The sequence below is a fragment of the Procambarus clarkii genome, chromosome 33 (genome assembly GCF_040958095.1).
Source record: "Procambarus clarkii isolate CNS0578487 chromosome 33, FALCON_Pclarkii_2.0, whole genome shotgun sequence".
Taxonomy (NCBI): Eukaryota; Metazoa; Arthropoda; class Malacostraca; order Decapoda; family Cambaridae; genus Procambarus; species Procambarus clarkii.
Window position 1 is genome coordinate 34,736,664 of NC_091182.1, and position 16,375 is coordinate 34,753,038.

At 45.5% G+C, this 16,375-nt stretch overlaps 1 protein-coding gene across 1 annotated transcript in view; it reads right to left on the reverse strand.

Annotated features, from left to right (window-relative positions):
- The window catches only part of LOC123765210 (leukocyte elastase inhibitor), a 133,993-nt gene that overhangs the window by 9,245 nt on the left and 108,373 nt on the right, over positions 1-16,375 (reverse strand). The window contains exon 6 of the mRNA XM_045753679.2: positions 14,347-14,532. Within this exon, the coding sequence (XP_045609635.2) occupies positions 14,347-14,532 (186 nt within the window). The remainder of the gene's footprint in view (positions 1-14,346; positions 14,533-16,375) is intronic.

Below are 16,375 nucleotides of genomic sequence, written 5' to 3' on the forward strand. Positions count from 1 at the left end.
GCGGGATCGATAAATCACTCACCCAAGTGATTAAGAAGTGCGAGATCTTCTTAATGTTCCCATTAACGTTGGATAGCTGTAGGCTACATGTGTCAGCAGTAATTATTCATATATAATAGTAGTGTCACGGTGCCCAGTGTTATTGTGTTATTTACTGTGTGGTGATTGCAATGTCTGGACCTATGTTCTTAGTGATAATTAGAGCACTGGGGTCATTTGCAACAGTAAGTGTTGTGCAGTGTTCTAATACTTGGACATTAGAGTACTTGCCGTGTGTGTTATTGCAAAGGGGTTGTCACTGATGGTGATTGTTGCTAGTGTTGAGCAATCACCGTATGTGATTGCAGTTCAGTTCGGCATTGTGGGGCAGTGTTCTACAGGGTTCATGTCCTGTATGTTATTTTATTAGGTTTCTGCAGTATTGTCATTGCAACCGGATTGTAACGTAAATCACCGATTTGTTGTTTTATGATTTATCATTGTCGTGGGTGAACTCTGTCGAGAAGAGTACTTGGGTATACATATATTCTCCTGTTATCTGGTAGGACATCGAAGTCCAGTATTCATTGAGGTGATTGCGAGGGAATTAATATAACGTAACCAAGGGAACGCCCATTGCTTTAAGAGAATTTATTCTTTAACAATTTTAGTAACGTAGAATACGTTTGGGTTCATTTACTTTTCTGCAAGAAGCTACGGTAGTCTCAGGGTAGCCTAGTGTTACGGCCACAATGGGTCGCAACCGGGTTCTTTGCTGGTGGAACTAAAGTTCTGGTATCCGGCCCCAAGTTAGTAGTGGCTTTCAAGGAGTGAGCTCGGTAATGCAAGTAAAACACAACACACTTCATCAATATATTCACATATAATCACTTTCCCATCACCTTATATATAATCCTAAAGGAAGTATTACTACACTTAATATATACACAAGTGTATATATTTAGTGTCTCTCATGCGACACTAAGCACTCTTCGATGCAGTCTTGTGAGCTTTCGTGTTTCCTCAACACACAGTACCGTCCTCAACCAATATTGGGAAACACCAACGAGTCTACCCTAGCCACGGGCCAGCCTATACACAGTCTCACTAGGTGCTTCCTCGTGAACCCCCACAATCACTCTCCAGCCTGGTGCTGGCAGAGAACATCAGCCTCGCGCTGCTGGATTAATGAAGCAGAAGGTTTTTTGGAATTAATTGACGATTGCTTTCTTAGGCAACACATTAAGGAACCAATGCATGAAAATAATATTTTAGACTTAGTATTAACTAACAGGGAGACGCAAATTAATGACATCGAAATAGGGAGTGAGCTAGGGAATAATGATCACAAAGAAGTCAGATACAGTATAGATTGGAATAGATTTGTAGGAGAAAATTATGTTAAAGTGCCAGATTTTCGAAAAGCTGATTTTAATGGCCTAAGAATTTTTTGGGTAAAATAGATTGGAATGTTCTAGCCATGGGTTGTGGGCCAGTCTTGGAGCGAGAAGTGAACTCAGTGATGGGTGATATAAAAAGGGATTTCGATGTGGATTCAAAATGTAACTTATTTAAAAATATTCTAAGCTAAGCACAGGAGCGTAGTATACCATACAAATTGAACAGATCAAAATAATAATAATGACCTGAAATGGATAACAAGGGATCCGAAGAACTTTATAGGTAGAAAGGGAGCTTGGTACAAAAGGATTAGGAATGGGGAAGTCAGTTTAGAACAAAAATTCGTCCAACTGGTTAGAAATGTTAAAAAGGAGATAAGGACAAAAAACTTTGAAGTTCGCATAGCAGGGCAATCAAAGACAAATTTTAAAGTTTTTTTTCAGTTATATCGAAGCCGCCTCATAAATAATAAATAAATAATTATAGCCTCTGTCTTAAATTGATAACATATAAATTCACTATATGTCTAGCCTTTCTCCTCACATTATTTCTCGCCTCATACACTTAACATTTAATTCACATTTCCAAAGAACGGGGAAATGGGAGGGCAAATTTATCTACCTTAATATTCGCTCCTAATAATCGCAGAAGTAGTTGCGAAGTGTAGCTCCTCCAGGCCTCCACGATGCTGAGGTCCTCTCCTCTCCATTGCTCCTCTCTATTGATTCCTCTCTCTGTATTCCCCACGAGTGGTCTCCTCTCAGGTAGGCTGCTTCCTACCACCGAGTTCCTCTCTTGGTCAGCCAGGAGGCAGCAAATGTCGCCTTCCTTTCTGGTGTTCTCACACTGGGTTAATGGTCCTCTTATCTTCTACCGTAGACGTATAGTACAACTGCTTCTCCCCAGGAGTTGTTGTGACTGCTACGCTGGACCAGGACTTAGTCACCCAAGCTCCTCTACGCAGCTCCTCACAGCTGGATACAGCCCGCGGGTTGCACTACAACCCCCTAGCGCCGCCTCTCAAGACACTTGGAACTCCACTGTCGTTGAACCCCTTTCACTGACCAGCTCCTCCTCCTGACTCTTTCGCTCCTCCTCAGTGTCACTCGAGAACTGCTCGAGAATTCGTCCTTCTGGAGGTCAAACTCTCTCCATAACTACGGACCGCCGAGCTTCGCATCTGCTCGACTTCACTCCAGGTGGCAAGTGACAACAGATTTCCCGCGCCTCTACAGGGGCGCCTGACGTCACGCTAGGTCACGGCTGGGGCGTTTCCTGATTTATCCACCTGGCTATGCCCCTGCCACCGACCAATCACGTTCCTCTTACAACCCAGTTGCCGCTCTCTCGCCTCTTTCTCATTGAAACTTAAAACATAAATGTCTCCACTTTGTGGCATCTTGCCTCCATTAAGAGTTATAAAATAAAACTAAGCTGCTTCTAGATATGTACAATGTGGGGAGTATGACTTTTACCGATGGGAGAGGAGAATACTAGCTGGAATCTGTAACAAGAGGCAGATGTGAATAAGGAGAAGGCCACATACATCAGTAAACGAGTACCTAACAGACAGGAGTCAGAGTCAAGGCGACGGGAAGAAAAGTGGGACTGGCACAGAGTAACAAAGAGAGTATCTCAGGCACTGGGGCTGGGACCCAAAATATTTCTTATTACTCTTATGACCAAACCACAGGCGTTGCATCCTTAATATTGATGTTTGTGGATGATGCAAAATTATTGAAAAGAGTCAAGACAGATGAAGAATGTAGGATACTTCAAAATGACTCTGACTAGCTGCAGAATTGATCCGAGAAATGGCTACTGGACTTTAACACCAGCAAGTGTAAGGTGATGGAAATGGGGACAAGTGCCAGGAGACCATAACAAGAATACACAATGAAAGGAAACTTCTGTAACAACTAAGAAAAATGATCCGGATGCGGATATACCACCAAGCCTATTTCGGGAGGAACATGTTAATAGGATTACCTAAGGAGCTACTCGGTACATAATAGGCTCAGTAGCTGAACCCCAAAATTCCTTTAGCTAAGCAAGTTCTCTTTATGAGCTAGTTACACAATTTAATGAATATTGTTACATCAACAATGGGTTTGAGACTGACTACAAGTACAGTCTCTAAATAAGAGACTGTAACATGCGGAGAGCTAGTGACGTAATTTATATGCTTGTCCTGCACACCACCCCTAACCAGTGGGCAGCAGTGAAAAGGTTACAATCACCCACATTTACTATCTGCAGCTAGCAAACTGGGGGATATTTGGTTAAAATGACTGGTAGTAGATAATTTTGAATGAAATATTTATACATTTCTTGAACGTTTATAACAGAGTTGTCTCTGAATTCACGTATTCTTTCGCACTCCATTCCATAGTGACGGAGGGTGTGCGAATAATTTTATTGACACAGTTTACATTTGGTCAGGTCTACATCAGCAGGTATTGAAAATTCCTAGAGATACTTATAGCCGAGTCTAAGCCGAGCAGTAGTAACATCTAGAAGTCTGATTATTTTATTGGATGATCCATAGATGTTGTGAAAGACGGGGATCACTCAGCACAAGTTTATGTCCACTCATTTGATGAGATGTGCTTTCAGGTTGCTTGCATGGAGTAACTTCCTTTGGAATGGACAGAGATGTTTGTTGTCTACGGTTCCTCTGTTTTCTCAGGGATTCAGTGATACAGTCCAAGTTGGCCTGTGTCATCTTATTAAGCCAGAATCAATTGAGTAGTTATTTACTAGGAGTAGGGGCCTCTGGCCCCAAGGAGGGAATTGGTGTGTTGAGTGGTAAGGGGGTCAACACGGTGGAAGACCGTTCAGCTAAACCCTCCAAATATCTTACCCCACCCTACCCTACCACAACGGGCCCACTGGTGAAGAGAGAGGGGAGAGCAATCCTCGCTAGTGAGTTGAATCTGGCACGACGGCCAATAAAAACATGAGAGACCCAGGAAATAGGGCTCTGACTTGGCTGATCAAGAGAGGGGTGTCAGTACCTAAAGGTAGCCGACTAGTGCCCTGAACATTTTTCGGGACTTTAGGCTTGTGAAGGAATGTCGTTTTGGTTCAGTTAACCTAGACAACCCTTTTTCCTCTAGCATCAATTAAATAATCACCTGGACACCTGCCACAGCCCGTCCTCCAAACAAAGACCCAAAAGTGATTCCGTGCATCTGCTAAACCGCCCCTGTTTATGAATGAAAAATGGTTTACACAAGACTCACAACTGTTGACGTCCGAAAACTTCCAGAACAAGTGTTTCAATGACAAATTTTGTTCGAACCACAACGCTGTTAATGCTTCACCCACGTGCTACAAATAAAAATAGTCGCCAACAGAACCTAAACACCTAACCTAATCTAACCTAACCTAACCTATGCCTATATATGCACAATATGCTAATATATTATAATATTAATTTATATTTGAGAGAATTCCCGCTTTGAAAGAAGAGCAAGTAAAAAATTATGAATGCGTCTATGGGGTCGACCACTGGATGGAATGGACTTGAGTCGAGGACGGGTTGCCTGCTAGTATCCAGCACTGAATCACTATTTACTGTTGGTATGTCTGGAAAATCGAGCATTGGACTTTGGAAGACATCAGAGACATGAGCGGGAGACGCCAGCTCCTCTTCAGTGGAGCTGGCAGTCTCCAAAAAGATTAAGTGGAGAGCCACAACTCAGTACTTACCTAGTTGTGCTTGCGGGGGTTGAAGCTCTAGCTCTCTGGTCCTGCCTCCCAACTGTCAATCAACTGGTGTACAAATTCCTGAGCCTACTAACATAGCTAACATATCTACATTTGAAACTGTGTATGGAGTCTGTCTCCACCACATCATTACTTAGAGCATTCCATTTGTTAGCTACTCTGACACTGAAAAATTCTTTCTATTGTCTCTGTGGCTCATCTGGTACTACGTTTACACCTGTGTCCCCTTGTTCGCGTTCCACCCGTGCTAAAGAGTTTGTCTTTCTCCACCCTGTCAATTCCTCTGAGAATTTTGTAGGTGGTTATCTGTTACGGCCCTCTCGGGTCACAACCGGGTTCTTTCTCTGATGTTGTTAGAGGTAGGGTATCCGGCCCCAAGCTAGTAGTGGCTTTCAAGGGATGTGATCCGTAATGCAAGTAAATTAAAGGGGAAGGGAGACAAAGGCAAAAACTTAATAATATAATTATCACCGTCACCATAAATAATATATATCTTATCACACGGGGGAGGTATAAACACTATTATATACAACGTAGTCTTCCACTGAAGACTCTGGACGTTCACGGTGCTCGACGATGCTAAGCCCTTGGTCCTCTTGTGGCCTCACGATGAATCCTTCGATTCTCTTGAGTCTACCCTGGCCACAGGCCAGCCAAATCACAGTTCCACTGGGGGCACCGTCGTGGAGGCCGTCAACCACAAATCCAGCCTGCAGCTGGCAGGTTCCAATCAGCAACGCTGCGTAGGCCACTCCACGACCGATACTAGGGTTGCGAGCCCTAGTCAGGAGCCTCGTGTGATTCCACAGATCACTCTCCTCACCACAACACCCCAGTGGTTAAGCGTCTTCACCAGTCAGCCCCGGGTACGACAATCCCTCAACTGCCACGTCACAGGCAGGCTAACACCACAGTGTTCATCCGGGGGGGTGACTCACAGCTGCTGCAGCAAACACGTGGAGACTCTTCGACTGCCTTGGGTAGACTGATCCAACGTTCATTACAGCAGTCCCAGGTCGACTCTGTAATCAGACACGTCATCAGTACCGGTTACACTCTAGAGCATCTCACTTACCGGCTTAGACACAAACGCCCACCCATCTACTCCATAGATGGCGTTGCTGTCTAAGCGTCACCTCACCAGAGGTCAGCAGTGGCTACGTCACGAGCTGATTAGGACTGGAAACTAGCCCTTGTGGCCAGTATACCTCGTCCTCACTAGGTGGCGTCGTCCATTTGGAGGGGGTTTCGGGAGCTGACCCACAGATGGCACTGTCGTCACTGCTCCGTGCTCGGACGCTGGACTCGGGTCCGTAACACCTCCCCACCAAAAGGAATTTGGTTTGGGGCTCTATAAAGAAAAACACAAACCAAATTAGTTCGCGGATACAACTCCAAATGGACTCACGTACACTAAGAACTGGAATGGCGAGGCTGTCTTGTCCACAGAACTGTCCTAAGGAGAAACCCTGGCACAAAGGAAACTTGAAGATGGAAGGCAATGACCTGCCTGACGTAATTTTCCACACCTCCACTGCGATGTCAAGCAGGGGCATAACCATCTCATGTGTCTCGAGTAAGGATCGGTATAGACTCGATCTCGGGCGACTCGACACCTCCCTGTGTCGTGGCACCATTGATGGCTGGTTACAGACGGTATTTCTAGTACCAGTCCGGTAGTCCTTCAAGGAGACGGGAACCTGGAATACAGGGGTCTGATAATTTAGAGCGACAGCGACAGTGGGTAAGTCAGTACTTACAGCATACACCTCTACTAGGCCCACACCTAGTCCCAACAGGGCTGTTTGTACATTGAAGATGGTGTCCGCTCTACCACCGTCAGGTCGACCAACGTTCCGTATAATGCTGCATCCCAGCTCAGCAATCACACGGGGGGTGTCAACCTGTCGGAAACAGTCATTCATAATATCATATCTAGTACCTCCTGTATCTACCATCACCTTCCAGGTTCCTCCTTTGACTGCAACACTCACAGTGCACGTCTCTAATCCCCGGGATCTCTTCGCGATGTTCATGGGAGCCATCATCTGACGGGTCGTCCACTGGTCCTTACCGAGAACACACATAAGAATAAAACAAAATACCGCTAAGAAACATATGGCCAACCGAGGGATAAGCTTCCCGAGCCTGTAATGTCCATAGCCGGCTACTTCCATTAGCCTGGTTTGGACTAAAGAGGGCACTAAAACCTTTGCACATACCTCACATACCTCCGACGTCTGGGGAATCTCTGGCCGGTTCAATGAACGCTGTACCTTGCCACATCACAGTCTCCGTGGTGTAGTGGTAAGACACTCGCCTGGCGTTCCGCGAGCGCTATGTCATGGGTTCATATCCTGGCCGGGGAGGATTTACTGGGCGCAATTCCTTAACTGTAGCCTCTGTTTAACGCAACAGTAAAATGTGTACTTGGATGAAAAAACGATTCTTCGCGGCGGGGATCGTATTCCAGGGACCTGCCCGAAACGCTACGCGTACTAGTGGCTGTACAAGAATGTAACAACTCTTGTATATATCTCAAAAAAAAAAAAAAAAAAAATACTGCAAGTACTCATCCGCCTTCGCTCCAGACTCTGGGGTATCCGTGGGTGCTTGTACACAAGGCCTCTCTTCTCGCTCAGCCGCTTCTGCCACCATAACCTTATGCTTCCTGTCGGGAGAATCAGGAGACTCTGCTAGAAAACTGTAGACTCTGTCGTCAATCTGTAGGCGAGAGGAAGGATTAAACATTTTATCTGGTTCCGGGTCTGTCTGTACCTGGATATTAACACTGCCTGCTGTTACCTCAGACCCTGCTGTTCCAGCCGACTCGTCCGCAACCTTGGGATGATTGTTGCTCCAATCTGTCACCAAGTCGTTGGCTAGTACCACGTCAATCCCAGCTATAGGGAGGGTATCGACTACTGCCAATACACATGTGCCGCTGAAGTAATGCGAGTCGAGATGTACCGGCAATAAGGGGGCAATGTACTGCGTCCTAGGAAACCCAACCAGGGCAACCTTTTGTCTCCCTTACACACTCACTCCCTCGGGTAACGAGTTTTTCACGATCAGGGACTGGGCTGCTCCACTATCTCTGAGCACTACAACTGATCTACCAGTATGATCACTCGATACATACCCGCCTGAAGTGTGAGGGGAAAACAATCTTGGTTCTTCCTGCGTAGTCGTAGACTGGCTTCCTGCTGGTAGTGTCACACAGCTCATCATCATCACCTCCCTACGAGCGTCGCTACCTCTTCTGCCTCGGCACATAGCAGTACATGCCCTTTCTGCCCACAAGTCCAGCACACCATATTCCTCCTCGGACTCCGGTGTTTCGGACTGCTAGGACTGGTCCTTCGAGGGCTACTTGGGGGCGTCTTCTTAGCGCTTTGTGGGACGGGGGTCTCCTCTTCGTCATTACGAGGTTTGTCAAACCGGCGAGGGTAATTCCTCGGGACATACTTAGCAGAAGGCCTATGCGTTAGGATGTACTCTTCAGCCATGGTGGCTGCCGCACTCAAGGTCTCCACCTGCTGCTCCTCTAAGTACGTCTTTAGGTCTCCAGACAGACAGTCTTTGAAGTCCTCTAACAGTATGAGCTGCTCGAGGTCTTCTTTGGTCTCCACCTTCCGAGAGGCACACCATTCTTGGAAAAGCCGCTCCTTGATGGTCGCGAATTCGGTGAAAGTGTGCTCTGAGGTCTTTTTCAGGTTTCTGAACTTCTGCCTGTAAGCCTCAGGTACCAATTGGTATGCCATGAGCACCACTTTCTTCACCTTATCGTAATCGCCAGAGTCATCAAGGGACAACGTGGAGTAGGCGATTTGGGCCTTCCCAGTCAAAACGGACTGTATCATGATGGCCCAATTCTCCTTTGGCCACTCCAAAGAGGCTGCGACTTTCTCGAAGGCCGCGAAGAACTTCGAAACTTCCTTTTCGTTGAACTTCGGGACCATTTTGATGTTCCTTACCGGATCGAAACCACTTGTTTCCATTCTTTGCCTCCCACCGCCTAACCACAATACTTGTAGCTCATGTTGTCTCTCTCTTTCTTTTTCTTCTCTCTCTCGCTCTTCTCTTTCTTCTCTTTCTAGTTCTAAACGCCTCATCGCCAATTCTTTATCTTTCATCTCCATTTCTTTATTTTTCAATTCTCGTTCTAATTCTAACTTCTTCCATTCTATCTCGCGATTTATTTCCTAGGCACGCATTTTGACAGTAAGAAAGCTAATATTCAGCTCACCTGCATCGCTGTCAATGTCACTGCCTTTATCTTCCTTTTCCGTGGAAGCTACTTCTTCACCGTCTTTTGTACCTTGTGCCTCACTTTCCTGTTTCTCTTCGGCCTTCAAATGCCGGTGAACCTTGGACAAGATCTCCACACGGGAATCACTGGCACGTATCTTAATCTCCAGGTAGGCACTAACAAAGACGAGTTCTTGTTTCCCCAGATATTTTAATCTGGCAAGACAGTCCTCCCTGTTCAGAAAGGCCTGAACATCGTCCAGATCGTCGATGGTCGCTTTTTCTGCCATTGTCACCGAGATGGAGCACTAGCACTTAACACACCGCTTCACTTTAGCACTTAACGCACCGAGCACTGTTCTACGTCAATATTGCACTTTATCGCACCTAGCGCCTCACTTGCCAATATTGCACGTAATTACACCGGGCACCGCACTACACAATATTGCGCTTAATCACAGCGAGCACTTCGCTATACAATGTTGCACGTAATCACACCGGGCACCGCACTACGCAATATTGCACTTAATCACAGCGAGCACCGCACTCTACAATATTGCACTGAATCACTCAGAGCACCGCACAGGACGTATAATGTCCCAATAGTCACACACAGGGGGAATTATTTACAGGGATTGCGCCACTTCACCACCCCTGTCAAACATACTTGACAAGGGGTCGCATCCCGCTGGGGATGCCAATTATGTTACGGCCCTCTCGGGTCGCAACTGGGTTCTTTCTCTGATGTTGTTAGAGGTAGGGTATCCGGCCCCAAGCTAGTAGTGGCTTTCAAGGGATGTGATCCGTAATGCAAGTAAATTAAAGGGGAAGGGAGACAAAGGCAAAAACTTAATAATATAATTATCACCGTCACCATAAATAATATATATCTTATCACACGGGGGAGGTATAAACACTATTATATACAACGTAGTCTTCCTCTGAAGACTCTGGACGTTCACGGTGCTCGACGATGCTAAGCCCTTGGTCCTCTTGTGGCCTCACGATGAATCCTTCGATTCTCTTGAGTCTACCCTGGCCACAGGCCAGCCAAATCACAGTTCCACTGGGGGCACCGTCGTGGAGGCCGTCAACCACAAATCCAGCCTGTAGCTGGCAGGTTCCAATCAGCAACGCTGCGTAGGCCACTCCACAACCGATACTAGGGTTGCGAGCCCTAGTCAGGAGCCTCGTGTGATTCCACAGATCACTCTCCTCACCACAACACCCCAGTGGTTAAGCGTCTTCACCAGTCAGCCCCGGGTACGACAATCCCTCAACTGCCACGTCACAGGCAGGCTAACACCACAGTGTTCATCCGGGGGGGTGACTCACAGCTGCTGCAGCAAACACGTGGAGACTCTTCGACTGCCTTGGGTAGACTGATCCAACGTTCATTACAGCAGTCCCAGGTCGACTCTGTAATCAGACACGTCATCAGTACCGGTTACACTCTAGGGCATCTCACTTACCGGCTTAGACACAAACGCCCACCCATCTACTCCATAGATGGCGTTGCTGTCTAAGCGTCACCTCACCAGAGGTCAGCAGCGGCTACGTCACGAGCTGATTAGGACTGGAAACTAGCCCTTGTGGCCAGTATACCTCGTCCTCACTAGGTGGCGTCGTCCATTTGGAGGGGGTTTCGGGAGCTGACCCACAGATGGCACTGTCGTCACTGCTCCGTGCTCGGACGCTGGACTCGGGTCCGTAACATTATCATGTCTCCCTTTACTTTTCTGTTTTCCAGGGATGTGAGGTTCAGCTTCCTTAGCCTTTCCTCGTAGCTCATACCTCTCAGTTCAGGGACTAGTCTGGTGGTATACCTCTGAATCTCCTCTAACTTTGTCTTATGTTTAACTAGGTATGGACTCCAGGCTGGAGCTGCATATGGAGTGCCACTTGCCACCGATTCAGTGTATCCAAGTGACTCGAGTGAATGGGAGTGAAGGTACTATCTTGTACCATTCTAAGAGCCAGTGACAAGGAAGTATATCTTAACCATACATTTCAGTGTACAGGGGTCGAGGAAGGAGTCACGTCACCTCGCCCAACGCTGAAAGGGTACTAGGCGGCAACGCCTGTGTTCGTACACACGCTTCTCTGTAGCGTGTGTACGAACACAGGAAGTGCCTATATACAACGGTAGACGAATGTACAGAACAAAGACAGTGATTTCATCTCAAGAACCACGGGACGGTAATGTCCCTGTACCCACCTAATTGTGATGGCGAGGACTAGGCTTCAGCTCTTTGGTCCCGCCTCTCAACTGTGTGTGTGTGTGTGTATTTGTCTGGTATGTTCATGTACACGCCTCTTGTGTGTTGGTGTATTGGCACAGCAGCTCAACGTGTGAGAGACTCTAACATGTACAGTCTCTCTCATCAATGAGACGTTCCAGTGTGGTAAAGAAGTGATTGCCAACTATATATATGACAGTGTGAATCTTTGTTCTCAAGTTGTGTGTGAGAGGGTCCGTGGTCTCTGAAGTGACTTTTTAGTGGACATTCGCCTAAGACCGCCGGCTGGAGGTTGCTGGCAATGCCTCCTGTCTTTGAAGAAAGCTAGGCTTACCACCCTCGCTGTGCGTAGAGGATTACCAGTTATCATCCAACATTTGAATCGGCAGAGTTAATATCGTAACGATTCCTCTGTGATGAAGTCGAGATTGTGAAGTGTTTTATCATCTCACTCGTGTCTGTGTGTGGGTGGAGACTTTCGACGTGTTACGCCTCTCTGAGGGTAACAATCATGCGTTGATAGATGTTACACATGTCAGAATAGGATTGTCACCAGCATTATTCAGTTACTGTCTCAGTGACAAAAGTATAATAATGCATGTATTGTAGTATTTTTATTGTTATTCTGATACTGAAAACGTCGGAATGCACTAATTGCAAGTGTATTCACAATTGTTCAGATTAGTTCACTTTGTGTCACTCATGTAAGAGACGGTGACTAGAACTAGACAAACTAGAACGGTGGGAAACGATTCATGCTGTGTATGGTTTGCATAGCTGATTGATGTGACACTCGTAATTAAAGTAAAGGATTTCCTTGTGTTGTACTAGTTGTTAAGTTGTAGATAAACTTGTTAAACGTCTCGCCATCTTTCCGTTAGACCTGACTCTTGACAACGTACACTGTTACCTAATGTACGTGACCCCTTGCTCAACTTTCAAACAAATTGATGTGGACCTTTACCATTCAGTGCACTGCATGCACACAGTGAATGGCACGACCAAAGTGACTCACATTCCTATAGGTATACCTCTGTCTTGAGAAGGCCACTCACTGAGGAGTCATAACTCGACAGAGAATAAACAAATCCACAAGGACCGTGATGAGGGTTCGAACCTACGTCCGGGATGATCCCAGACGCTCCTTAGTCAACTGCACCACGACATGGTCAAAAGAATTGCAACCGGGAGTGCTACTGCCCTCACACGGATCCTGCTGCCTCTCCGCGACACAAACCAGTGTTCGACACAACTCCCCCATGCACCCGGGCTCTGTCAACAAGCTGTTCTACCTCTTCGCCCTTACTTCAATACACACAGACATCACAATAGCGTGATGCATCAAATGAACAAATCCCCAAGTGGGATTCAAATAAGGGAATTGTGTAAAACCCTGGTTTGTGTCTTGGAGAGGCTGCAGGATCCGAGTGAGGGCAGTAGCACGCCCAGTTGCAATTCTTTTGACAATGTCGTGGTGCAGTCGACTAAGGCGCGTCTGGGATCATCCCCGACGTAGGTTCGAACCCTCATCACGACCTTCGTGGATTTGCTCATTTGAAGCATCACACTATTGTGATTTATGTGTGTATCGGCAGAGAACACTTGGGAGAGCGAGGCTTGCTGCTCTAGGCATTTCTTGAATACCTGATAGTTCTAGCTCATGCAAGGGAGTCTGTCTTATGCACCTAAGGCGACTGCTGCAAGCAGAACAATCTGGGAAAAGAAGCAATATCTCACAGATGTGTGGTTATTCTTGCATGACAGTCTGATGGAATTACTAGTGTAGCTTTCAAGTTCCAGTTCAAGTATGTTTATTGAGATAAGCAATAAATACATCTCAAAGGGATAGAGTAGCTTAGGCTATTTCTAACCCCCCCCCCCCCTGTAGTAGCTTTCACTTTGCCTCAGACCTACTAGGTTTTGTTGAAGTTCTTGGTGTATTATTGCTCTGAGCCAGTTTACAGGCAATTCAAGGTTATAATCAACTTCTCATTTGAAGGCAGATTCCTTGGCTAATTGATGAGCTATATCATGTATTCGAGTTCTTCGGAAAGATGAAGAATAAGGAGTGAAGAGATTGAAGTATAAAAATGGATGAAAGGGTATAACAAGGGAGATGTTCAGAGTGTGTTGAATACATTATCAACGCAAAGCAAAACATGAAACAATGGATAACAACAGAATACCTTTTTATTAAAAAACTTGAAAAATACTAGCTTGGAAAAAGGGTGTTAATTTAGGGAACAAATTACTGGGTGGCATAATAAACTTGGATTAAACATAATAGCTGGATTGCTTCAGTCATAAGATAGACATATATCTAAGTAAGTTTCGATCTTAAAAATAGGAGCTGCGTCGCACGAGTCATAAAACTTCCGGCAGTTTCCTTATTTCCTTATTATTATGTGTTAGTGGCGCTGAATAACCTAAGAGGTTCCGGTATCCGGTCCACGGCATTAATGCCAATGACACACAAATTATTCTGAAGGAACTTTGTAAATAAATCACAGATTATTGTTCTTGTAGTGAAGAAAATATTCATAGACAAGTCACTGGCATAGACTTGTGCAGATGAATTTAGCCTAGAATGCTTCTAGGAATCAAACCCACATCCCTGAACTCAACAAGCACACGCACTACCGCTGGACCATGATAGTATACTGATTCAATCCCGTCATTTGGTTTCAATACATAATTTATACTAATACAAACTGTAAAGAGCAACTCATATAAGATAATTTACCTCCGTTAGATGATCAACCAGATCAAGTGACTCTTCCAGTTTGAACTTAGGAATAGTGACTTCCGCCTTAATTTGTTTGAGGTCCTTGTCAATATTAAGGAGCTGAACAGTAGCCAGCTTGGCCTCCAGCTCTGCTAGTCCATCCCGCTTGTCAGGCAACACAAACACCATACTTAGCCTTGATCCCTGCAAATACACACAATTTATAGATATAATGTTAATTTTCCTCATATAATTTGGCCATAATACAAATATATAGAAATATTTATTATTTTGTGAAGCATTAACAACAAAGCGAGAGGCTGACAGATTGTTGTTGTTGTTTAAGATTCGCTACTTGGAACAAAAAGTTCCAAGTAGCACGGGCTATGGGGAGCCCATAGTTGGCTGACAGATGCTGACACAGACAGATTATCGGAAATGTGTGGTGCTGTAAGGGCAGAGGTGGACGCGCTGCACGAGGACCTTAGGCAGATGAAACACAGTGTCTACCCATCAGAGAAAGCAAAGGAGAACAGCCTAAGGAAGTAAGAACTCATATAGTGTGTACTCACTCCATCTTGGAGCGTCACGAAAGACAAGGGACATTGGAAGACTTTGACAAGGCTTTCTACAGTTTTCTTAAGGATCTGCAATTAATTCACCACTTTGGAGGATGAGTGGTGTAGGGAGGCTGCAGGTCGCCTGACGGTAAGGCGCTGTAAAAGAAATAATTAAGCGGATTTTGGCTGTAGGTGATTGCCAGGAGAAGAATTTAGATATAATTTGTTGTGTCAGAGACGGAAAATAACTTAGGGTTTGTTATTTGTAAGTGAGAATATAGGATATTGTTAATATGAAAGGCAACATAGCAGGAAATGGGAACTGTCCCATTATTTCTATCCCTGCTAATGGAATGAAATAGGAAGAGTTATGACTAAGACACTAATTCAGGGGTTTAAAACTGCCATCGAATTAGAAGCAAGGGTAGGATTCTGATCATATATAACATCCTTCCAAAAAGAGGAGTTGGAAATAAATGGCTGTCTGGAGCACTTAGTCAATTGCCGACTTGGCAATTATTACAAGTGAAATGCAACATCAATATTTAATAACTGGGAATTCTTCTATGATAGGAGTATATATGTTCAGGATGGGGTTCATTCATTTAGAGCTGGGATTGCTGTCTTTGTCAATCGTTGGAATCAGTGATCAAAAGTGGTTTGTTTGGGTTTAAAGTAAGTAATTATCAAAAGAAGGCATCAAGGTGGGGGGTGACTATGTAGCATCATCAAAGGTCCATGAGATTCAAGAGACGCCAAATATCACTAAGGATGCCAATACGAAAGCAAAAGCGTATAAGGCGAGCGATATCAAAGGTATCTGATTCTTCAAGAGTGCTAACGAGGGACAAATGACAGCGAGGGACAGGCAGGATACAAGACATGCACATCCTGGAAATCAGGACATTCAACAGAGACATGCACGACTACAAGAGAGACAATGCAGTTTGGACAATATGGAGCTCGGCGGCGCTCCATAATGTGCCCGAGAGTTAAACGTATATGGCCAATACGTAACCACACCAGAGTCGTTTCCCACTGCCAGTTAGTGGTAGGAGGAGAGCAAAGGGGACACGTTACCATTAAGAGGATGCAGTACTTAGCAACAGAAGACCAACGACCCTGCCAACGGGCATGGATTGAGGAATGAATGACTGGGTAGCAGACGGAATAAGGAATGACTTTACGGGAAATTGGACAATTGCAGATAGCCTCCTTAGCAGCAGCATTTGTACGCTCATTTAAGGAAACACCAATATGGTTCGGAGCCCAACAAAACTCGACTGTCTTAAATCTGCTGGAGATCAGAAGCAACCAATGTTGTATTTCGACCATCACGGATGGACTGGATTAAAAAATTCGCGGGCATTTTGGCCTGGGTTCGTATCCTGGCTAGGGAGGATTGACTGGGCGCCAATCTTTTACTGTAGCCTCTGTTCACCCAGCAGTGAATGGGTATTTGGTTGTTAAACGAATTGACAGGTCGT